General features: G+C 38.9%; 1 protein-coding gene across 2 annotated transcripts; it reads left to right on the top strand.

Moving 5' to 3' along the window:
* On the top strand, positions 1–23254 carry RAB38 (RAB38, member RAS oncogene family). Of its 2 annotated transcripts, none has more exons than XM_048295428.1 (3): positions 1–435; positions 8167–8447; positions 18815–23254. In XM_048295428.1, exons 1-3 carry the CDS (start codon positions 231–233, stop codon positions 18965–18967), a joined length of 639 nt encoding a protein of 212 aa, XP_048151385.1. In that variant the 5' UTR covers positions 1–230; the 3' UTR covers positions 18968–23254. The 2 variants fall into 2 exon arrangements, with proteins under 2 accessions (XP_048151385.1, XP_048151384.1); XM_048295427.1 differs by lacking the exon at positions 18815–23254 and adding an exon at positions 16563–18806 and having other exon boundaries at positions 130–435.
* The last annotated feature ends 2579 nt before the right edge of the window (positions 23255–25833 follow it).

The following is a 25833-nucleotide window of genomic DNA, read 5'->3' as shown; positions in this document are numbered from 1 at the left end:
CAAAATTTTCTGGGAGACTTCCTTCCCCCAGTCCTTACTTCATCTCCCAGCAGGGCTGCCTGCTGGACCTGGTGATCCTGCTTCCGTACGAAGGGAGAGAGCCTCCACCTACCTTGCTCTCCTTCCTTCCCTCCCCAGTCCCTCACTCCCTCTCTTCCCCTCAGGCTGGCAGGATTCCTCGGGCAGAGTATGCAATCAGTTTGCAGGGAGCAGCCGCAGACACAGGAAAGATGCAGAAGCACAACCAGAAGGAGCACCTCTACAAGCTGCTGGTGATCGGGGACCTGGGAGTGGGCAAAACCAGCATCATCAAGCGTTATGTCCACCAGAACTTCTCCCCCCACTACCGGGCCACCATCGGGGTGGACTTTGCTTTGAAGGTGCTGAACTGGGATGCTGAGACTGTGGTACGGCTGCAGCTCTGGGATATTGCGGGTGAGTACAGAGGAGAAGCCCTTGCCCCATTATCTATCGAAAGAAAATACAAAATGTAGACCCTAATTCATTTGTACTGATCTAAAAGCTGGGAACTGCCAGTGCCTATGCAGTGAGGGAGAGCAGATAGAGGAGAGAAAACTTTAAGGGCAGATTGACATTTTGGAGTTTCCCTAAAACCAGCAGGCTCCCAAACTTGGGAAGTCAGAGAGTCAGAGTAGAACCTTTGCTATCTGATTTTTCTCCCAAGCCCTTGGACACATTCAGAGATCCAGCCACCTCTCTCCAAATGTCCCAGTTGTTTCCCTGCAGCTGACAATATTCAGTTTTACCTCCTTGGACTAACAGATCTCTATGACAGGAGGAAGAGTAACAAGAATGTCCTGTTATATCTTTTTAATTTGGTGGAATAGATGAGGCATTCAGTAAGACGATTAAAATTACTTTTATAGTTTAAAAAATAAAGAAAATGTATGTCTGAGTTAGTTTATTGAATTATGTTCCTTCTTCCTGTCCTTCCTCTCTCTCCTACCTTCCTTCCTTCACTCCAATGAAAGCAACTTCTAATGTGTTTTGAAAAGAGAAATGTTTCTATTTGGCAATTATTTTGGTTGCTAAAAATATAATTACTCATGTTTAAATATCCTTTTTCCAACATCAAGCGAAACAAAAGATGATTTACCCTGTGCAAGGAGGAAAAGAGTAAAGAAGTCCAGATATCCCCACATGCTTACATCATTAAAACCCGCAGAATTTGATATTGTTGCTGTCAGTGCTTCAGACAATTTCGATTTGGCTTCAAATTAAACACACAACATTTTTTTGCCACCCCCTTACTGAAAATTAATCATTTTTGTTTCAGTCCACAAAATAAGTTTATCTTGATGGCATATATCACATGCCGTAAGTAATGTTTTTTTCATTTAGTGAATGCAGGAATCCAAATAGAACTGTGTAACCCAGTAGATTACAGCATAAAGAAGGGCATTTAAAGACTCAGTTAAATTAAGGAATTACTTTCATTAAGTAGGGGGTAAAGGTGAACATCATATCAGCTGTTAGGCAACTGTGCCAGCCTGTGGCCTGAGCTGTGGGCTCAGTGATCGAGTCTGGAACAGCACTGGGTAAAACTGGTGAAATGAAAAAATTCTTGACATTCTTATCGGCGGAGGGAGTGCCTTTCTTCTGCGCTGAGCTGTCTCATGTCTGAGCTCTGAATTTGGCACTGAGGTACTAAAACTTATGCAACAACGCTGCTTTATGCAAAACGTATAAACTCCGCTTTTTCACACACTAATACAGTCTTGTAGTTTTATGGTGTTAAATACATATATGCTCATACATGTATTTCTTTATTAAAAGTTGGAACAGTGGGGCAAACATTAGTTTTATTGTTCCCCAGTGACTGATTATAACAACAAATACATGCACTGCCAGAAAAACTTTTCTGTATGAGAAAAAAGCATTTAATAGTAAATTTTGAATGTATCAGGGACTTAAAGAATGTATTTTGCATGCCTTGTGTCAGAGATTTATTACACTACTAATCATGTGCTGGCAGATCATATGATGTAGCTTTCAGTCAGGCTGCAGAAGCAATTACACCTAGTTGTAGTACTGAATGACTAGCAGGCTTTCTGAGTTACCAAATATGACAGAGAGAATTACAGTACTGTACTAAATTTCATATGAACTGCCCAATTCAAACCATCATTGTGAAGGTCAAGACAGTGGTCAGTAATAAAAAGAGTTGCTGTCTTAGCTTTAATGACTTCTGCTTAAGGAGCTTCAGCTGTTGCTGGCTGTACATAGAAAGGAAATTCTGTAAGCAACACACTGAATTCAGACGATCATGGTGCAGACATAGAAGTTATCACAAATAAGGCATCTGGCTGGTGAGAGAAAAAGTGGTTTAAAAATGAAAAAGAAGTAATACTGATTGGAATTTGGGAGAGAATGGAATTGGTTTCTCCTGACTGTGGCTGGTCATGTATCATCATCTGCAAAACATAAGTGAGCAATGAGAAGAGGGAGAAAAATAAAATCTCTGGTCTAAGAACATCCTCTCTTTCAGTGGAATCTCTGTTATTAGGTCAGGTTTATCTTTGGCGGCAAGGAAATAAAGTTTCAGTCTCTCACCAAGCTACAGGATGTTGGCTTAGCATGCAGGACACCTTGAATTGAAGCAAATTCTGCAAATGCATCAATAATATCTCATATCACTCATTATATATGAATACATATTGATATATGTATGTATATATAGATATCAGGTATCATTTTAGCTCTTATATCCTTTCCCCTCTTCATTATACAGGGAGAGAACCCAGTACCAAGCATATGTGTACTCTTCCTTGCTTTTCACACTGTGGATCAGTGGGTAGTAAGTTGTTTAACAATCTAGAAATAATTTTCTCAAAAATGTTGTGAATAAAACCAGTGTCAAGCTTATCTACATTATTAGTAGGATTTATGTACATGGTGACTTCATTGGAGGAGCAACATATTCCAGCTGTGGTAGAACCAAGTAGTTTAGCCTTGTTTACCCTTACCATACATAAGAAGAAAAAGTAAATTTGGTTCATCTGGTGCCATCTAATTAAATGTAGTTAATATTTCTGCAGCATATTTTTCTGTATTTTTTAATTTGGTAAACAAACCTAAAATTAGATCTAATAGCTAAATGCTGAAACTGCATTTATTTAGATGAGAAAGAAATGCCAAAAAACAAGGATAACTAAGCACTACAAAAATTAATTCAGGGATAATGTAGGCTCTGCATCACACATTGTTACATTAAGACAGGGTTTTTAACACATAATATATTCCTGAAACTGTGGGTGTTAGGCAGGAATAGTAGGATTAACCTTCATGCTATATGATGTTATGGTGTTTGTAACAACATGCTGTCATTAAAATCTACGAACTTATGTCTGACTCAGTGAAGTGCTTAAGTTTGAGGTGACTGAATGTTTAGTATTGTGTATGGGAGGAGATATACATGATAAAATTTTCCTTGTCTTTAATTTCTTCACAACGATTCAATTTCATTTCACCTCATGTCACAAATTATCAGTTTTGGTGTTCCTGCTAAAGTGTGCCATCACCTCTACTGCTGTGTCATACAACACTGTATCTTGCTCCTCAGTCAATTTGCCTTTATCTCTTCTTTATCTTTTCTTTATCTTTTCTACTGCCTTTGTGTGCATATCCTTTAAATTCATTAACAATTTGTTAGAAGGAAAGCTTTAAAAGAAACTCTTAATCATACTTTGCACAAAGTTACTGTGGATGGGGTTGGCTCTGCAGATGCAGGCCAGCACACCACTTCTGAAGAAAACAGCTGTTGTAGACAGCAGATCTGGGTGTATTTGCTATTCCCTTCTCTGCAAGGCTGCTCTCTGTGCTACTGTCTGTGTTTTGTGCCCACACAGCCCAGAGATTTCTCTGAAGACCAGCTTTAGCTGCAGATTTACTGCAGGAAGAAGTTTTGAGTGCATCAGAGAGACAAGAGCAGGCACATCAGAGCCTGCTCCCTGATCCTTTTCCACAGCCATCTCAGCATCCTCCTTATCACTCCTTCTGAGTGGGCTGCATTATTCACTGCTACCAAAAAGACGTTGGTTTGTGTTTAAAAGGCTGGTTCTCATTTCATGAAGAGTTGGACGGATGCTTTGGGGAAAGAACAGTTCCATTACCTTTCCCTGTCACTTTCACCTTCAGAAGCTGCAGTCTTCCCACAGATACAGACGAATGTCTCTGCAGTTGTAAAGTTTTTAGGATTGTTATGCTGCAGAGGGAGTAAGCGGAAACCTGTTCAGTAATGCCAGGCACAGCACATCATCAGCATTTTAGGCTTTCAGCGGCTGCTAAGCATTGCAGCACATATGCATAAATAAGATAGTCATGGTGATTTCTAGGCTAAGTTACCTTGAAATTACTGTTCTGCAAACATAAATAAGTCTCTTGCTGTGATGGTTTTATTTCAGTATAGATTGGTGGTGAGATCCATGGGCCAGATCCTGCTGACAGCCTGCTTTTCTGCATTCTAGGGTGGTGAACATCAGCTCAAGGCTTGCTTAAGCTTCAGTCCATAAAGACAATTATTTGAATTCAAGTGTGAATATTCTGAAAGCTGTTTTGAAGTGAAAAGTAAAAAATGCTTAAATCTTCTCCACAATTTCCAGCTTCTCAGTGTTGTCTAAAGGCTGTCTGTAGAGCAAGGTGGTTCTCAAAAGCATTTTTCTCTTAGGACAGCGGCAAGAAGTAGAACGCATCATAAAACTCAGCATTGGGCAGTTTTAATCAATTTTTAATTTCAATTTTTGTGCCATATTTCAGATGCTGTGGTCAAGATGGTGGAAATTATCTGAGTTATAGCATTTTATTATTATTTTTTATACCTTTATCAGAGATGAGAGTGGTTAATGAAAATTGTAGATTTTTGTACAAATTTATGTGGGGTAAATTTTTATAAAATATGAAATTTCAGCTGTTGATTGCTTTAAGCCCATGAGCTGATAGCTTTCCCTGCTGCAGAGGTGCCACTGAGATTAGGATAAGTGTGCAGGCAGCTGCCCTTCAGACAGGGAGTCCTTCCCTTTAACAGAAATCTTGTTGCTTTGTCACTTTGGTCTCACTGGGTTCACTTCCAAGTAGAGTAGGATTCATCTGAATTAACAATTATACATTTCTTCTCAGTCCCCAACTACAAAGGGCCCCTAACCTTAGGTACCTTTTTAATCTAATTTAGGGTTGATAATGCCAACATAAACCACCATCTCAGTGGGCAAAGGCCATTGGATTTGTGGGGTTTGATGCCAAGTGCCAGCGGCCTTGCAAGGGGTGCAGTAAAGTACAATGGGCCAGATCACATATTCCACAAGTTTCTGACCCTTCCAGTGAAAAGCAAAACCAATCTTCCCCTGTCACTCTTTACAGTAAAGCAGATTCTAATATTCAAGGCTGCCTGTGAGATACCACTGAATGGTTGATCTATCTTCTAGCCTACTTTCTGCCTAAACCATTTTGTTGCTGAAAACCTAAGGCCATATTTTGACATCTTTAATACATCAAACAATGACTATTTTTACAAGTAATTCTGCTAAATGAAAAAGTTTTAGGAACCTCATCTATTAATATAGGATTTTGTTCACATAAGCAAGAATCTGTGGAAAAAAGAGTCCTTCTGCACCCTTAGACATATTACTTAGCTCTCCAAGTTCAATGCAAATACTAAAGAGCACTTTTTCTGCAATGTAAATCAAAGTCATTATGCAGATGTCATATAACTAAAACTCTGCTTTATAAAGCACCTCTTTTTCCATTCAAAATTGCCGAATGTGTTTCTGTCAAGTAGATTCATACATTAATTATAACTGATGGAGAAAAAGACTACTTCAAAAAGAGTTTAGACAGTTCATCTGGACAGCAGCTCCATTCTTTCTCTTTCTTTGAAGTGGTCTATGATGGAAATTGGTTACCACTGTCTACCTGCAAAATGCTGCCTTTACAAACATGTTGGCTTTTCTGTGCAGTGAAAATCCTATGTATCTGAAAAAGCAGCTGGAAGCAAGAGGAAGAATCAGTGTCATGCAATTTTTCAGAAATTTGTGGGCCACTACAAGGCAGAAGATCACAACATAGGAGCCTTTTATTCCTCTAGTAACTTCCTTCATGGTGAATGATTTCATGTTGCAAATGAATAATTTAGTTGATGTTCTGTGACACCATGTCCCACATATCTTAGTGATCTGTGTCCCAATAAATATGTGTGAGGCCTGAGTTGTGCTGCTCTTCTATCACCTACAGTGTAAATATATCTACATCTCAAGAATTTTGTATGAGAAGCATAAAGTATCACTGAAATACAATATCCATTGAAAAAGATTTGTATATGTTGCTGCTTACCTCACTGCTGTGTCTCTAATCAGACCTTGGCTTTTGTTTGAAGGCACCTTCTTGCAGATGAAAAAAGAATTTCTCAACAAGGAGATTATTGAATAGCACATGACTTAGCCATTCATCTGATTAGCCCACTGATAGGAATCATAAGACATTTGAATAAAATATAGACCTAAGAAATTTTGAATATGATCTCTTCTTTCCCAGAAATAAGCTATCTTGCTTTATCAATAGGACACAGTGTTTCTCTAAAGTAAAAAAAATTTGACAGTAATTTGGAGAAGAGAGGCTTCTTCTTTGGTTTCTGTATCATGTGAATGACTTTCTCCTTGCCGCCACAGTGCTTAAAACCAAAGATAAACATCACAAACTGATGGTGTTGACCCCATATGTGGGTTCAGTGCTATGGTGTTGACCCCATATGTGGGTTCAGTGCTATTTCCATTAAATGAAAGTGCATGAAATGAAAGTCTAGAAGCCCAGCAATCGACACTTTTCCCTTCTCAGCCCTCCCTTACATTTGACAGCACAATTTCCATCAGATAAATCCTCCACAGGTAACCTTCCTGGGGTCACAGGCAGACTGCCAATCTTCTTGTCTTCCTAACCTACTCAAAACTACTCACATTGAGAAACTAAGGCTAGAAACAGGTTTGCATTGAATGTTTCTATTTTCATAGCACTTTTTCCCAGCTATGGAAACACGTACAGGAGTTGTCTTGCTTAAAGGCTGCTGTTGTTTTGAAATGTTTCAGGAGTTTATAATTCTTCTTTGGATCACAGCTCAGCAGTAGACATTAGTGGAAATTCTATTTTTTATTTTCAAGAAAAGTTCTGTGTAGTTTATTTTTTCAGGGTTCCCATGAAAACAGCAGATATATTAGCAAATCCACAGCTGATCAACATACCCCATCCTGATGCCATGTGTTAATTTGGTCATACTGTTAATCAATAAAATGATAGATATTTATAAATGTCCATGTTTGAATATAATAATGTACTGTTAACTCACAAAAAATCTGTACTTTCCCAGAAAACACTTTGAATTCAACAAAAAAACCCATAAACCTTCTGAACAGATCTAGTATGAAACCCTCTTCCCAGATTTTTTCACTGGAGTAATGCAACTCTTCATATTGCTACTGCTGTGCTATTTCTTAGAGCACTTTCCCTGTTTGTAGGCTTTAAATTCACCTTCCTCACCTCTGTATTTTAGTTTGCCAGTAAAAGTAAATTTTATTTTAAATTTAATTTTTATATTTAAAGCAATTGCTCTGATGCCTGGTATGGCTCCAGAGCTATATTATGTACTGCTGGTTATCACTTGCACGAGAATATGAAGGATCCTCTTCATGAGTGAGCAGTTTGGTTGTGTCAGATGCTTTAGACAAAATACCAGAGTACCAAAGAGCTTCCAATCTGGTACCCAGATTTTTTTGTGACTCTTGTTGAAAGTCCTATAATGTACCAAAAGACCATCAGTACTGTCCACAGACTGAGAAATCTGGCAGCCTAATAAGGTCATTCACTTATTATTCACATATTACACTTACTATTCACTTATAATGAACTTCATTAAATTTCCTTGAGTGTTTGCTTGAAAATTCCTTTTTCATGCAATACTCTCCTGCATTTTCATACAAATCAGTCTAGCATGGTACTTATAATTATTTAGGCAACGAGTAGTTTCCCAGGGACTTATAAAATGAAGTTCTGCCTTTGGTATTGTTATCTTATAAAACTTGCTCTGTGAAATATTGACCTCGACTGGAAATACTGATTTTTACAAGGTGGTATTTTTTTCCCCTCCTACTTTCTTCATTACAGGACAGGAAAGATTTGGAAACATGACCAGGGTGTATTACAGAGAGGCTATGGGGGCGTTTATTGTCTTTGACATTACAAGACCTGCAACATTTGAAGCAGTGACAAAATGGAAAGAGGATTTGGACTCTAAGTTGGTTCTTCCCAATGGCAAACCTGTGCCAACAGTCCTATTAGCAAACAAATGTGACCAGGGAATAGATGTTCTTATGAACAACGGCATCAAGATGGATCAGTTCTGCAAAGAGAACGGGTTCGTGGGCTGGTTTGAAACATCAGCCAAGGTAAAGTTTCCATTTCTTTTCAAATGTTTCTAAGGACAGAGAAATCAGTTCCTAAAATAGTTCATTTGGTCTAAATGTTCACCTTGAAAAGCTCCTCCCTTGGTGGAATTAAAAGTGAATTTGTAAGTATATAGTATACATTTCTATTTCTTTTTGGTCTTTTATTTCAAAACAAGTTATGTGTGACATTCTGAAATGCAGCTGCTCTAATATGGTAGGCCAGCAGTAAAGTATGGACCTGGTCCACAGGTTACTGCGTAAGAGCCTGGGGAGGAAGATGACCCTAGGCAAGGCATAAAAGCTACCTCTTGTGAATGACATGAGGATGTTTTTTATCATTCTTAACATTGAATATTATCTCTAAATATTTATATAACCACCTTGCCCAAGAAATGCTGATTTGAGACAATAGCTTCATTGCCTTTGATTCCAGAAATTAAGTCAGTCTATTGTAGTGCTTATACAATGCTTACTGTTATAAGCTCTCATTCTCAAAAGCCTCTTCAAGAAAATCACATATCTGGGGAGGAAGGAAATATCAGTGGTCAAAAGTGCTGAATGAGCTGCTTTAAGGTTCAATTCTTTTCCTTGGTACAGATTTCCTGAGTGCATGGAAAATTGAGATTAAAATCAGAACAGGCAGGCGGACTTTCAGATTATAAAGGCCAAAGGTACATTGGTACTGTATATCAGTTTGAGATGTTTTAGTTAATTTCAGTGCATAAGGGATTTGTATTGCTGGCATGTGGAATATTGATTTGAACACAACAATTCAGTGGATATTGTGTTGATTATATCCTCTTTTTATGAAAGCTGGTGTCATCATTGACACTCTGGGGAACTTTTGGATGTTTGAAATGTAAACAGTTTGGTTCTGGTTTGATCTAGATTGTTAGTAGGCTGACAGCCAAAATGCTACATTTGATTGTTTAATTCCTTTTAAACATTTTATGTAAGGTACTTACAGATTTTGAGAGTGTATATTTGTGTTTTGCTTTTTTGGTCTTGACACCTTCTTTAAGCATTAGTATTTAAAAGATGTTTCACTTGTAATCAGCAGAAGTAACAGCAGGAGAATAGCAGCATTTCCCAGACTGCCTCAAGCATTGCATGAACTCTTAGCTGAGATTGCAGCTCTTCAGTACTTAAAGGGGGCTTATAAGAAAGATGGGGAAAAACCTGTTATCAGGGCCTGTTGTGATAGGACAAGGGGTAATGGTTTTAAACTAAAAGAAGGTAGATTTAGAATAGAGATAAGGAATAATTTTTTCTGACAAGGGTGGTGAAACTCTGGAACAAGTTGCCCAGAAGTGGTGGATGCTCCATCCCTGGAAACATTCAAGTCTAGATTGGATTTGTCTCTGAGCAACCTGATCTAGCTGAAAATGTCCCTGCCCTGGCAGGTGGGTTAGACAAGATGACTTGAAGATGTCCCTTCCAACCCAAACCATTCTACGATTCTATGATTCTATGATTCTGTGTCTTTGTAATGAATGTCTTTGCTTTCCTACTGAATTGGTCTGAAATCTAATCGCTGTTTCTTCAAGATGCCACTTATAGGGAGAAATTTTGGTCTAGGTCAGTGTGTAAATTATGTTGCTCCACAACAGGGTACTTCCTATTCCTTCATGTGCAGCACCTGGTTTGTATTCAGGTCTGTGGTTCATCTGCCGATTTGTGTTGGGTGAGGCCAAGAGAATCCAGTGTTCCTCTTTAGGATAAACTATATTATACTATGAGAATGGAATCTGTACCATGAATTCCATACATCAATCCCCAGAACATGTTCACCACTCAAAAAGGGCGACCACATTTCTTGTGCCTGCACCTGCCTGTGCAGGTCATGACAGAAAATGAATATGCAAACAATTTTAAAGATCACAGAGAGGTTTCATGATGTTGATGTCTGGGGCAGAATTATGGAAGTATAAAAGTCATATAAAGGACATAAATTTTTTTAAAGTCACAAAAGAGGAAATCTTTCCAACTTTTTCTAAGCCACATAGAATTAAGATTTTCTGTTACTTTGAACATGAGAAATATCTAGACTCTTCTTATTTTATTTAACTCTGAAACTCTAGAAGTCCCCAGATTGCCAATGCAATCATGTAGGAACAGAAAAAAAATCCAGCTATGACAAGACTTGCTTTCAAAAGCCACTGTGAAGGGAGTGGTGAGAGTTGAGGGCACACAACTGTTCTCAGACCGTTCTCTGCTGCTATACACCAGAGGTTAGGATCTGTTCTTCTGCAATCCATACGCCTGATTTCCACCCAGAATTGAAGGCTTCTGACTTTAAAATTATGCAAAGAGTCATTCCAGTAAAGATGGTAGAATCACAACATTCGAACTAAATTAGATCAGAATAATTTCCCCACTTGGTCTAAGTTTTAAACTAAACTCTACACTTCCTTTTCTAAATAAAATTTATTATTACTACTATTTGAGAATAATGGATATTATACATACCTGGTATTCTTTCAGCCTAGGGCATCATAAGTAATTGGACTTGGTTCTGGGAAAAATTAATACCTAACTCTGTTCACTACAGAGAATAGAAACTCTTCTGAAGCAGAGTAACACGGACAAAGGAGTCATCATATTGCAGCCAGCAGTTTTAGCAGTTCATATAAGTAATAACTCTGTTTTTGTGGTGCCCTGGAATAATTAGATCTCCGGAGGTTTTCTCGAGATGTGCTTGGAAATGTTAAAGCCTTGAGAGCAAACTGACTATGATTTATGCATTTTTGAAAAACAAAGATGATTACTTAGAAAAATAACATCTTTTCGTTCTGGTTGCCTTGTAGAAAGTAGCATGCTGTATATGTACCTACCATATTTTAAGCTGTCAAGGGTTTTAAGCTTTTGTCTGTAGCACCAGAAGATTACACCAAAAAAAATCACTGTATTATTCCCTGGTGCTATTTTCTGTAAGTAACAACTCCAGTAGAAGACATTTGAGCCACCTAATGCATTCTCATGTATTAGTTTTGATTCTTACATTAATCTGAAGGAAATACTCAGCCTGTTTCAGTCTTCTGCTCCCTACAAAGACAGAATATTTTGTTTTGGAATAGTTATAGTACATGGAAAACTATCCATAGTTTTCCATGTAAGAAGGGCCTTATTGGGCACCACCACCTCACAGTATAGTCACAAGTTACACTATTGCCATATATCCGGTGGTGAGCCTGGTCTCTTTTATATCTGCATATTTACTTTGCTCGTATTGATTGCAATCTGAGGGGCACATCCCCAGATAGTCACAAAATAACCCTTAATAGTAAATTCTTTAATAAATTTTATGACCAAAACTATTGTGAAAGATTCTTTCTTTTAAAGGAAGGAAACTTCTTCTTCCTGTCACACATTTAGTCATCCAGCACATGGCCGGAGCAGCTGAGAGCTCCACTCACATTTCCAAGCCTTTAAACTGTTTTCACCACCATTCCAATTCAAAGAGGTGAGCTTTTGAATTGGATTAGAAAAGGATCAATTTCAAGCTTGTTATCACTTTATAATGAAAATGGAACTTGTGCAATAAAACAGACAAGTCAGGCTAAACTAAATGTGCTTGAAAGTACCTAATTCAGAAATAACTTGAAATGCCTTACAACTGGACATGGCTGTGTTGTGATTATGCCTGAGTTCCTCTTTTCCCTGCTGTAATTCTGCTGTCAGCAATAGAGAGTTAGATGAAAAGACAGTCATGTTTTTCCAAATTGCCCAGAAAGGCTGGTAGCTGTGCTTTTCAGGGCCTTGCAAAACTAAGTCAAGCACACAGATCCTTGTCTCCTGACCATCATGGTCTGGAGACTGATGAGCAGTCTGAGTCTCTGGGCTATTTGGAAACATCCTATTTGGACCAGGAGAATGTTATAGAATCTTTCCGCCTCTAAGAAATGTGGATAATAAGATGTCATTTATTCAGCTTTTTTTTGACAGGCAGTCCATGGTGTGTCACCATAGATTCAGAATGAGTTGGGTTGGAAGGGACCTTAAAAATCATCTAATTCTGGCCCTCTGTAGGGCCCAAATGCTGGACTAGCAATCAAAAGTCCTCTTTGCCATTGATCTGCTGTGTTACCTTCAGAAAGTCATTCTCTCCTCTATTCCAGCCTTTCTTTTAAAAGCAAGAACATTAATTCTTCCTATCTTACCAATGAATTCTGTGAATAATCCAGGATCTACTAGCCCTTGTTTAAATCACAGATTCTTTAGTTCTTCTGACTGGACAATTATTATGAAAGAAGAAAAAAGCAAGCTATGCAGTAGACTTACAGAGGAACACAATAAGCAGTTCTGATTTCCATAAAGAAAAACAAGATTTGGACAGGTATTTGAATTAGGCTGACACTCTAAACTGATCCGCTGATCTGGAAACTTAAATCCAAACAATCCATTTGAGACTACAAGACCCAGTTAGGGATGTGTGGGTCCCTAAATTGTCTTTTTAATTCACTGTAAAAAAGTCTAACCAATCTCACTGTACAGTCTTAGAAAATATTTCAGATTCTGCCATAAAGCAAGTAATAAAGCTGACGCTTAAGGCAGGAGATTTCTTTTCAGATGTACAATCACTCTGTGCAATATTCTCTGCAGAGTTTGTTTCCTGATATGAAAAGGAGCTGATTCAGATTGTCCTATGGGTGTTAGAGCTATCCTGTAGCTCTCTGGATCACTTTCATGAAATATGTTATTTACTGCTGTCCCTAAACCGGAAATTCAGAGATTCACAAAATTGTTGAGATTGGAAGGTCATTTAGTGAAAAAATTTTGTTGCAGGATATTCATCCAGCTGTAAGAATTCAATCAGAGAAATTATCTTGTTCTCAGAGTTGCAGTCACAGCAGTTCACATCCATGAATTTCATGTTCCTGCATCCAGATGGCTTTTAACTTGTGTGGTTGTGTTTTTGTAAAAACACCACCACAGAGTACCGCACACCATCTTAATAAGGCTCTGCTCCCAGCAGTTTCCAAGGGAGTTCTGCTGAGGGAGCATGTGGAGCCACTCCCTCACACTGTTAGCTCCAGGGGAGCACAGGTTAAAGCATCCTTAAAGTCATTTCCTTGCTCCTGGATTTTAGTGCATTATGGAAATAAAATGTGGAAGCTATGAGCTTCTCACTAGGCTCCCGTCTAATACCTGAATATTTCACAATTTTTAAATGTTTACTTATGGGAAGTAAATTTCCTTCAACTGCATTAGTAGTCTAAGGTCATGTCTCTCGGCAGCACTGATTTAGAGTTCCCCAGGTGCACTGCGCCTGCATACACACTGTTCTTCACCCTGGTTTTCAAGGTAAGACTCAGAAGAGTCAGATTCAGTAAGAGGAAGAAACTATCAATGTAAAAATGGAAAAGCTTTATATAAGAAAACAACCACATAGACAAATCTAAGATATATGCATGGTAAAGAAACAAAAATTTCATTCTTCTGAAAGTGAGACAGGCCCTTAAAACTAGCAAGGGCTTTTGTTCTTCTACAAAGAGCTAAGTGCCAGTCTAATCTGTGGGGACTTATTTCATATATTAAAATGGAATGTCCTAAATGTTAATGTTCTGCATCTGCAGTAAAGATGGCAGATAAGGGGGAAGGTAATCCAGAATGCAAAAAAGGTTGCTGAGCTTGTGTACTGCTTTGAGTCACATTCAATAATGTATTTATTTTCCCTTTAGTTGATTGTTGATTACGAGGCATTATTTCCAATAGCAATCAGTTCAAAGGTTTTAAATAATGCAGCTCTCTTTCCCTGCCCTCAGTTGCTATCCTTTCCATAAAACCACCCTTCAAAAGAACATATTTGAATAAGATCGATCTACAAAGCAAATGCTAATTTCATTTACGTCCTCCAGTGTTCCTTTCTGGCTTTCAGAGATTACTCAGAGTTATTTTCATTGCCTTGTTTTGTTTGGTAATAGAATAAAGAGTAGCATGTTCTGATTTTCACTTTTGCATTCTTTCTTGATGAGGCCAGGAGAAAGATTGGCACAAGTAGTCAGGCATCATCACAGAAGCAGGGTTTAGGTCCTTGCTCTGGCAGATTTTGGGAGGGTGATGCAGGGAAAGTCACTTAGGGATGGATTCACAACTCAGCTCTTGCACTGACTGGGATAGTGTCTCAGATGCTGGGACTCACTGAGGCACACAGAAATGTGCTAAGCACCTCAGGGAACAGGGCAAGGCAAGATGCCTAGGAAAGGGTTTTATAAAGGCTGGCATGCTGAATCAGGAGCAGAGGACTGAGAGTCACAATGACATCATGATATGGGTAAAATCCGTCCTTTTTGGTCTTGCAGTAAAAGCTCTCTCTTGGGAGAGAGCTTTTCTTGAGAAGGGAAAGTGTTGCATTCCTACCTTATCATGCAAAGACTTCATCCTATGCCATCTCCCACTTTCCAGCTAGCCACCATGTGCTGGACCAGGCTTCATGCAGTTTCCTCTGTTTGTGGCTCTGCTTTTTCTCTGTTTGACAAATGGTCATAGCAGCACTTCCCTATCACAGAAAGCTGCTGTCCAGATAAACACACCAAAGGTGCAGTGCTGAATACCAGCTTTAAAAGCAATATAGGGAGACAGTGTCCCCTGTGTTTGGAGAGCTCTGAAGGTAAAAGTGGCCTCAGAGGAGGCTGGATAGCAAGCACTACAGGGGCATCTAGTACCGTGTCAAGAGCCAGATAACACCTGGATGTATTGCTGTACAGAAATAGCTCCACCAAGGAGGCAGAGGAGGTCTCTCAGTATGACTCAAAAAATTTGCTCAGAACGTGGAAGGAGGTTATTATAAACAAAAGCAAAACCAAAAGCAAATAAAAAGAGGAGAGGAGAGGAGAGAGGAGAGGAGAGGAGAGGAGAGGAGAGGAGAGGAGAGAGAGGAGAGGAGAGGAGAGGAGAGGAGAGGAGAGGAGAGGAGAGGAGAGGAGAGGAGAGGAGAGGAGAGGAGAGGAGAGGAGAGGAGAGGGAGAGGGGAGGGGAGGGAGGGGAGGGGAGGGGAGGGGAGGGGAGGGGAGGGGAGGGGAGGGGAGGGGAGGGGAGGGGAGGGGAGAGGAGAGGAGAGGAGAGGAGAGGAGAGGAGAGGAGAGGAGAGGAGAGGAGAGGAGAGGAGAGGAGAGGAGAGGAGAGGAGAGGAGAGGAGGAGAAAAAATAAAAATAAAAATAAGCCGGAACTTCAGCAATCATCACAATTCCTGTGGTGTTCTTTTGTAGGACAAAGCCACATGGGAGATGACAGTTACGGCATTTAAGAGACCCATTGAAAGACATTGTTTCACTCCACTGTCTCACCTATATTTTCTTGCTTTTTTGAAACATAACTAATGTTATTTTTAGGTATAATTTAGGCTGTTTCCATGTCTCAATCCCATTAGTAGGGTGTCTGTGATTATTCCTCTCTGTCCAATCTTACACTCTGTTGGTTTCTTTGTATTTGAGTGGATTTTCACTTTTTTCTCTTTCCTCCCCTTAATTGCCTTTGAACATCTCATGTGCTCTAAAATCACCAGGCCTCTGGATGTCTATGTTTGGATAACAGATCACCTTCTACTGTCTGCAGCTGCTTCACTGCATAGCAGAATACAGATTTTTCTTTTGCAAAACACACTATAGGAGGAGAGGTGGAGAAATCAATATTTCATTAGGCAGACCAGAATACAGCAATGTCTGATCTGCAGATCTAGGACACCACAGGATTAAGGTTGTAACAAAAGGCAATAGTAGCATCAGAAAGGAAGTGGTCAAGGCAGGGATCTGGGACAGCAGGAGTTGCTTTTTTGGCCTGACCACAGGCTCCTTGCAGCAGGTGACTTAGCATGTCACTTCTCATCCATACCCTGTGCCAGTTGTCATCTGAACCACGGGAGCAGACTGGAGCTGGACACAAAGTAAAAACCAGCTGTGCTGTCTGCCAGGGTCATACTTCCTCTTCCTACCCTTGTACCCCAGCTGAAACTGTCATCCACACAGCTTAAATGGTTCTTATAAATGTTCAGGATGAGGAAATGCCTCTCTACACTCAGGACAGGAGTTTTTACTTTTTATTCCTTCCCTCTCTTTTTTTTTTTTTTTGTTGTTTGAGCACTGGCTGAATCTTTTTTTTTTCTTCTGAATTTTTAGGCTCATGTCTGGCACATGGACTTCCGTCTATCACCATCAGGCATGAGGGATGTTCACCTTTACCCATTTCATGCTTTTGTGGGCTTGGTTCCTTCCGCCTTTCCCAATCCTGTAAAATGGTAGCCTCTGACAAAGAGGGGTTTTGTTAATACATCTGAACATTAATCAATTTGGGCACAATCTTAGATAGTCCCTAAGACATTCTTGAATAAGCACATGCTGCCGTTTCAAGACAGAAGCAGCACATGGGTAAATTAAACGCTCACCAGTCCATTAGCAAAGACAAACACAATGCAAAAGGTTTTTACATTTCTGGTTTTGTGCATTTAACAATCCTGTTTTGGCATCAGTTTTCTAAGCAGTACTGAGAGATATTTTTCATTGTCTGTTTTTTCTTTCTAATAAAATTTCACAGTGGTCTGAAAAAGATTTTCAGTGCATGCTTGAGGAATTTTCATATCTTGTCTGAGAGGCGCGTGATACAACAGAATCTCAGTACAGAGATGATTCCGAGTTCCATGGTACTTTCTAGGGGTTACTATGTAGATTACTTTCCTAAACATTTGGAGGTTTGCAGCCTACTGATATTCTACAAAATATTTAAGTTCATGTATGTCATTGAAGAAACCTGTGAAATCTTGCACTGATTAACATTTTCAGCTAGATCCACGGATTTCAGCCCTTTACCGTGGGGCAAAGGGATGGACAATGGAATTCGTGGAGTTTTGCCATTTATTTAAAGGGGATTGGATGAAGTCAGCCTAACAGAATCCATTCCTTTAGTTTTTGATTTTCCTATAAATGTGCCTTCTCTACTGAGACACACACATTTCTTTCTTTTATATCTAGTTTATGGCCTCAGTACAGCAGGCTCCAGATTGCCACCCAGAGGGACCTGGACATGCTCAAGAACTGGGACTAGATGGCATTTAGATATCCCTTCCAACCAAAACTACTCTATAATTTGGTGATTCAGCTTGAAAACCTGGGTTATCTTAGGTTGCTAATAAAACATTATATTTATTGAGCAAGAGTAGCGTGTGCATATACACAAATGTGTACATATATACTGGTATGCATTTCCATATGGTTGTATGTGGCTGTGTGATACAATTTTCTAGCAGATTGAAGCTACAGTGAATTTTCTATCTCCTGCCAATAATTAGACTAGAAGAGTGTTTTTTATGCCAGAAAGCCTGACTTTTCATTCCAAACATACTGGTGGCTGTCATTAAAAAAAAAATCTTTACTCAGTACTACTGCTTATTTTCTATGCTGTGTTGAGCTGTGTCTCAGGCTGTTGATCAGGCTGTCTCAGCTTTATTTATTCTAAGAACAGAGCAAGGGTTGCTGCAAGTTAAATGTGCAGTTGATGTAAGGCACATGTAGGAAAAAAGGTGCTTTAGCTTTCATTTTTAACCCCTAGAGTGAGGATTTCTGTCCTGCAAATGAAACCAGTGGTGATATACCTCTTCTGAAACAGTGCATTGGAGATAAGTCCCTCAACAAGAAACAAGGGAGGACTCCAAACCATACAGAACTTTTTTTATTGTTTTTGAGTAATTTGAGATTGTATCATTTATTCAATGAATCTGGTTCATCACAGTTTGGTTCTCGTTTGATCTAGATTGTTAGTAGGCTGACAGCCAAAATGCTACATTTGATTATTTAATTCCTTTTAAACATTTTATGTAAGGTACTTACAGATTTTGAGAGTGTATATTTGTGTTTTACTTTTTTGGTCTTGACACCTTCTTTAAGCATCACAGGTTTCATTGTGAGCATTGCATAGAGAAATCTTCTTGAAACTGTAGAAAAGGCTTTAAAAAATAAGTGCTATGAATGTATGTAATTGCTGGTAGGTAATTAACTATTTGGAAATGAGTAACCATTATTCAAGCAGTGAAATATAGGTTTTGGAGCTTTACCTCAGGCATTGGTCTTCAACACCTCTGCAGAGTTATTTTTTTTTAGTTTATTGAAGCAATCAAATCACCAAGAGATTGAGGTAAAAAATTTAAAGTCAGCTCTGTGTACATTTTAAAAGAGCTATGAATCATAATTTATATAAGACTTAACTAACTTCAAAACTCCAGTAAGCATTATTCAACACAGTCAATTTTTGAAAACTGTTTATTAAGGTAAGTAAACTTTTGATGTTGCTGAGAGAAGAGTTTAATTAGGCACAGGAAATATGCAGCGTGGTTTAATTAATATTGACTAATCAACCTCTCTTTTTCTTTCACTTGCAGGAAAATATAAACATCAATGAAGCTTCCAGATGCTTAGTGAAACACATAATTGCTAGTGAGAGTGAACCAGTTCAGTCTATTGAACCAGATATTATAAAACCACACTTGAATTCCTCCAAGATTGGCAGTTGTTCAGCTTGCTTTAAATCCTAAGAGACTTCCAGACTATTACAAGAGCTGAACAACTATGATTCACAATTTATACTTTATTCAACGAATCCAGCCTGCCCACATTGTCCCTAAGCAGATTGCCATTTTCTCAAAAATATATTTAAACTTTTCCTTTTTTTTTTCTTCAGCTAAAATTTATTATGAGCTGTTCATTGATAGCAACTATTCAAAACTCTCTTTGGCTACTGGTCAAATAAGACTCATGATGATGGCTGTGTTTTCCTATTTGGGTAGCGCCAGTGATATCAAAACCTATTTCTTTGCCATGTTGTTTCTGAAAACTCCTATTTGTGATGTGACTGCAGCAGCACCCTACTTGTTCATTGATTTCCAGGATGCTTTCTCAGTACCTTGACCAGGCAAACATCATTGCTCTTTGTCACCCCTCAAACTTGAATGATCTTGTGTCATATGAGGAAGATGATGATGACAATGAAAATTTAGCTGTTCAGAAGGAGACACCAAGAATGCACACAGTTAAATCACCCCATTGCAAGTTCAGTCTCCTGGATGTAGTGACAGGACTGAATGTGAAGGAACATTTCACATCATTCAGCTCTCCAGAAGATCTGAACTTCCAAGACTGGTGAAGTGTTGGCTCCCTTTTTCTGAGGAGTTACATTCTCGCGGTTGATAGCATTATCTTAGATGAAGCAAAAGGGAACAAGTCAAGGGTGAGGGGTGACAAAACAGGCAGTCAGGGGTACAGTCTCACAGGTGAAGCATCTCAGGGTTTTCAGAAATGTTATCTATTCTATAGAGCCAGCATTTCCTCTGGAAAGCCCACATTGATTCTTTCCTTTCCTCTCCTCCCTCATGCCACAGATATGCCTGTGTGTTTAAACTGTGCGTATTCTGTAAGTCCTTACATGCATCCCTTCATTATGTTTATGCTCATGGGAAAATTCACCATCCACACTGTAACATACAAGCAGAACTTTTCAGGAGTCCATCTGTGTTGAATAGCAGGGTATTTGCTTTCTGAAAACATTCTTCTAAAATGTACATGAACGATCACAGGGAGCAAGCAAAATGAAACTGTCTTAAGAGACTCTTCTGGAAGGTGTGAAGAATTTACTGAACCGTACTGTGGAAATGAAATGGTTGATTTTCAGCAGCTCACAAAAACTGCAGGTTGGTGGAGTCATTCAGAGAAGTGTGTCTAGACAAGAAGTCTTGACATCTGGCTGCAAGCCCCTTCAAGACAAATTTTGCCTCTCTCCTGCCATAGAAAATTCACTTGCATTTTCTGTTCTTACTCAGACTTTTCCTTCTTAAGGTGTGAACTCTCAGTTGCAGGAACCGTCTTCAGAGATGGGTTCCTCTTCTTAGAGAGGTGTAGCAGCATGGAAGGGAGGAGACAGAATCTCATGATGCCTTATATTTGCAGATGTCACTGCAATACTTCACTGAACACTTAGTTGGAAATGAAGGAGTGAAATTCTCAGTCTAGTAAATATCTGCTGCATAGGAAAAATGAAAAATATCTGCTGCATAGGAAAAAAAATTCCTCAAGCTGACCTTGTAATGTCAGACCTGTGAGGTTCATGTGCCTGTAAAATTCATCCTACTTGGCAATGTAAGGTTTATGTTTGGACTCAGAGTTCTTTTGCAGCCTAAATGATTCTATGACTTTGTGCCTCTATCACTAAATGTTCTGTTACCGTATAGGCACTGCAGAAAAGAGCTATGTTTCTTTCCCTGGAGAGCCAGGGACAGAGACATAGCTCTTTATGTGCTCTTCCTAAAGCCTTCAATTTTCCTCACAGAATTTTGGAATAAGAAAGCAAGATCTTTAGTTTTAAAAATAAAAATTCACATCCAGAATTAATCTGCACAGACATGGATGTATGGATACATATCTATAATGAGCTGGCTTTTTTGAGAATAATTTTCAAGCTGTCTTGATTGCTGTGTTATTTTTAATACCTGTGTTAAAGATCCTTTAACTCCTGCTGTGATCTGTGTCAAATTCCTTAAGCTTCCTGCCTCAGTTTCCTCACCTGTCAAACAGGGATCTCTGTACACACCTACCTCACAGCACTCCCTGAAAGTTACTGTTGGCACCGTGCTTTGGAGATACATGTCCTACCAAACGCCAAGCTCTGCTACTGCTCAGAACGAAATATGAGTGCCCTCTAGCATAAATACATGGTGCTGTAATGTCTTCGTGTTCTACATCTATCAAAGGCTTGCCTGTGCTACAAAAATTAGCTACAATTATTCCACCTCAGTTAAGCTGGTCAAGGTTATAAAGCAATGTGTGACTGCATGGGATGATCAGATTGGCTGCAGATGGTCTGCAAACAGAAGCTGTGGCTGCAAAACATCATGGTACTAGTTTAATAATCTCAGCAACAAAGCTGCAATTCAGAACTAGTGCCACATCAGTTGTTTCAAATGTAAAGCATTGTTTAAGTCAAGTCATATGGGTGACTTACTAAGGATAACAATTCATATCCTGAGCCAACACTGTGGAGAACACAAGAAACAAGATATTTCAGATAGCTTCTAAAGGGCTAATTTTTCATGAGTTGAACCCCATACTTCACTTATAAGTCTGTGGGTCTCAGGTGACGCAGAGGAAGTTGCCGTTTCATCCAAAAATTATTTTGTGCTCAACTTGCAACAAACATAGCAGTACCTAATGTGTTTTACTTATCCTCATATCACCTCTATTTGGTGGCTTCCATCAATACTCACTAAGCATAATGGGAAATTCCACAAGACTTTGACAGCTAGGGCTAAAGATCTGGTATAACACTAATTAAGACAACCCTGTATAAATAAAACAATTAAATGACATATAGAGATTTTTCATTATGCACTCTATTGTACAAAGCTGCTTTGAAGTATGAGCTCATAATCTGTTCCCCGTGTTTCTGTTGTGTCAGGTTGTACTGCAGTCATTCATCTTGGGCAGATTTTCCACCTCTGGTAGATGGTGGACAGAGTGTGGCCAATTGCTAGACTAAGGACTATATAAGTTCTAAAGTCATACATTTTTACACCATGAGAATTAGAACAGTATCACAAAGAATCAAGCCTCCTTAGGAGGTTACATAATTACATATGTTCATTTTTATTTCTACTAAAGTGATAAAAATCTGTCAAGTCTTTTTCTATAACACAATAAATGTGTGAATGCAACCTGAATATCTAGCAAACAGAGCCTTTTTAGAGGAGGTTGTTCTAGGCAGGCCAGAATAAAAGCTTTAATTTAGAATTAACGAGCTCAGTTTGTGCCAATACCCTTTTAGGAAATGTAAAATTTAATTATACTGTGTCAGTCCCTAACAGGTTGGATTTCCTTAGGTTTTTTTGATGCACTCTGTGCTATGTCCTCTTTGCTGGTCACCAGGGACCAGGCGTCTTAATCACAAGCCCATTTCAAAATTAAACATTTTCCCTTTCTGTTTGCAATAAGTAATGAAAGATGAGTCTCTGTTGCCTTGCAAATGGGCAAAGGTACTGCAAAGTGGAACTAAAATTAATTTTCATTCTAGTTCTCCAAATACGCCCCTCTGGGTGTCCCAGCACCTCAAACCTCATGTTGATGAGCTAGGGAGGTGCTGGACATGAGAGATCAGCCCAAAACACTCAAAGAAAGCAGTGGTTGAACATCTTCACCCCCAGACATCATTTGCAACACCAGTAAAGACAGAATGTCTTTCATTTTCCATATTTGAAGCTCCATACAAACAAAACCTCATGATCCTAAATACTTTGGGAAGCATATACATATTACTGATAGAAAAATGGATGGAGTGAAAGATAATTGCTCTGTTATTCCAGAAAGATCATAATATATTTGACCAGGTTCTGCTTTCAATAGAAAGCCATTTGGAAAACTGAAAATCAGGCTTTTTTATTCTTACAGACCATTTTTTTCAGATAACGTATTTTCATTAACTTTTCTGTTCAGGAATAGCTGTTCCAACAGTACTTTATGCATTCAGCTTGAACTGTTGTACATCAATATTTCATCTTCAGATTTTTTTTTCTGTTTTAACCTACCTGACTATATAAAATGGGGAAGGAGGGAGAGAGGGAAGGAGAATGTGAACCTTTAAACAGCTGTGTTGTTTTACTTCTTGAAACAGCTTGTTGAGCTGGATGAAGTGAAATTGGTAAACAGATGTGGGAAATGAACTTAGTGTCGATTGCCCGGAAACAGTCAATGAAAATATCTTTTACTGCACCAATATTTATGCATGTGACCGCAGGTTCTACTGTAATAAAAGATGGTATTTCTGACAAAACATGGAATATGAGTAATTTGTAAAATTCATTCATTAACCACAGTAGGCACATACAAGTATCCACAAGCTAATTCAGCTTTCCTCATATGTAGCCAATTTATGACATATATATGTCTATTTTAATAATTTAATTTAAACTGCTTACTTTCTGTACAACTTCTCTTTTAAACCATCCAGGTTAGTGTTTGACTTTGGTTAAAGAGTTACATATCTGAGACAGAAACTTTCCACCTTTTCTCCCTATTCTATATCCAATTCCAGATGCAACATTTTTGGCTCCAGCTCTTCAAAGAACCTCAGTTCAAAGTTTGATTTTACAGGCAGAATTTTTGGCTCACAAATTGATGCATCATCAGTTTGGAGGCTCATTAGTAACCGCAGGCTTAATTCTTGGAAGTCTGGCTGGGTAAAAAATGGCCTAAATTTGTAAAACGGGCAGCTTCATTTCTAGGATATGGTAACCACATTTTTCTTCAGCTGTCAGGACAAGCTGATACCTGCAGCAATGTTACACACTTGACTTCTCATGATTCCCTAGAAATATAAGATTTTTTTATTAATTTAAAAAAACCAAAAAAGAGGTGATTGCATGCAGTGTGGGTCTAGTACTGATTTTACAGTTTTCAGCTTTTCTGCTACAAAAGCAAAACCGTTAGCATTCTGGTTTCATTGGCTTTTTTAATAGTGCAGCCTGACACTCTCACACCCCATGGCTGCAGATGCTACAAGACCCTCAACAAATCCCCAGTACTTGGTGGCACATTTGCAGCTACACTGACCACATCTCACAACAAGGAAGTATATTTGACTGCACAATTTGGGAATATTAATTTCCTGAAAATTTTCTCCTTTACAATTGCAGTGCATCAGATGCCTAATTAAGATTGGAATCTCTGTGTCCCATGTTTCAAATGCAGCAATAATAGTTTACAAAGATGAGGTATTAAACTAAGAAAAGCCACAGCCCACTACTCCAAGGAGTGGAAGCTGAGCAAATGAAAATCTCCTGGTAGGCTTCTCTGCAGGTCAACAGCAGAAAGTTCTTCTAGTCTGGTATTTGCCTGGTTTCTTCCAGGAAATGAGCTTTCTGTTAAGCTGTAGTAGCTCAATTCCACAGCAACTGGTAATAGTGCACAGAGTAAATCTACAGAGTTTACATAATTTTGAAAGTTTTGATTTCAGAAATGGCATCTTTTTTAAAGGTTTAAAAGTCAGTGGTGCCTAAATATTTCATCAGGTACATAAAGGTTAATTTGGTGTACCATGCAACTTCCACGCACATCTATCCATGTCTCTTCTGTTTCCATGAATCCATGCATTTGGTCTTTTCAAACCATTCAAGGAAAGGGCCACTGCAAGATGTTCCTTTAACAGTGATGCTTCAGCCACACCCAAAATCCGGCAAAGGAGATGAACATAATGAACAGGGAAGCAAGGAATTGCAAGCAACCAAGGTCAGGGTAAACAGAAACATCTGGGACTGATCCAGGACCAATTCAAGAAACATTGATGCTTGACAACTTCTTCAGCAAGAAGCTTTGTGAAAATCTGACACAGCATGAAGTTTTTTCACTTAGAGGTCTATGAATTTTCTAGGGCACAAATTGCTCTTTTTACCTTGTGCCTTGTGTGCCTTGAATTTTGCTTCTTTACTGGCTACCTTGCCAAAGATGTCTAGTTTATTTCAAGATTTCTCTCTTTGGCCTTTGGTGCCATCTCATCTCCTTGACTTGACACTTGGTGAGGAGTTTTTATCAGAGTCATTAATACTGAGGCTGTTAATTTTCAGTTTCTGTCAGGTTTCTAAGTTTTTTTAATTTATTTAAATGCCAGCTATGCTTGGGCAAATGACACACAGCCTCATACTAGCTACTGTGAAGAAAATTAATACTATCCCAGCCAAAACTAGCGCAGAGGTTTATCTAGATCACAGAGACCAAGAGAGTTGGTGTTGTCTATTCTGGAGAAGATAAGGTTCTAAGGTGACCTTATTGTGGCCTTTCAGCACCTAAAGGGGGGCTACAAGAACGTTGGAGGGGGACCTTTTACCAGGAAATGTAGTGATAGGCCAAGGGGGAATGGCTTCAAACTGAAAAAGAGTAGGTTTAGATTAGATATTAGGAAGAAATTCTTTACTGTGAAGGTGGTGAGGCACTGGATCAAGTTGCCCAGAGAAGCTGTGGATGCCCCATCCCTAGAAGTGTTCAAGACCAGGTTGGACAGGGCTCTGAGCAACCTGATCCTTTTGAAGTTGTCCCTGCATATGGTAGGGGGATTGGAACAAGATGATCTTGAAGGTCCCTTCCAACCCAAAGCATTCTATGTTTCTATGATCCTATGATTCTATATTCCATATCATATGACATCTCAGTGAGCAATGAACTAGAGGGAATGTTAGTGGTGGAGGGGCGACTGCTTGATGACTTTCTGGGCATTGGTTGGTTGATGGTGAGCAATTGTTTTCATTTGCATCACTTGTTTTTCTTAACTTTTATTTCACTCTGTTATTTTCTTTCTCATTACAAATTATTGTTGTTATTGTTGATCTGGAGGCACAAATTAGTTAGGAAAACAGAGGCAATAAAG

This window comes from Corvus hawaiiensis, chromosome 2 (assembly GCF_020740725.1).
Source record: "Corvus hawaiiensis isolate bCorHaw1 chromosome 2, bCorHaw1.pri.cur, whole genome shotgun sequence".
NCBI classification, from domain to species: domain Eukaryota; kingdom Metazoa; phylum Chordata; class Aves; order Passeriformes; family Corvidae; genus Corvus; species Corvus hawaiiensis.
The sequence above is the reverse complement of the archived record's forward strand: the minus strand, read 5'-3'. Positions and strand labels throughout refer to the sequence as shown.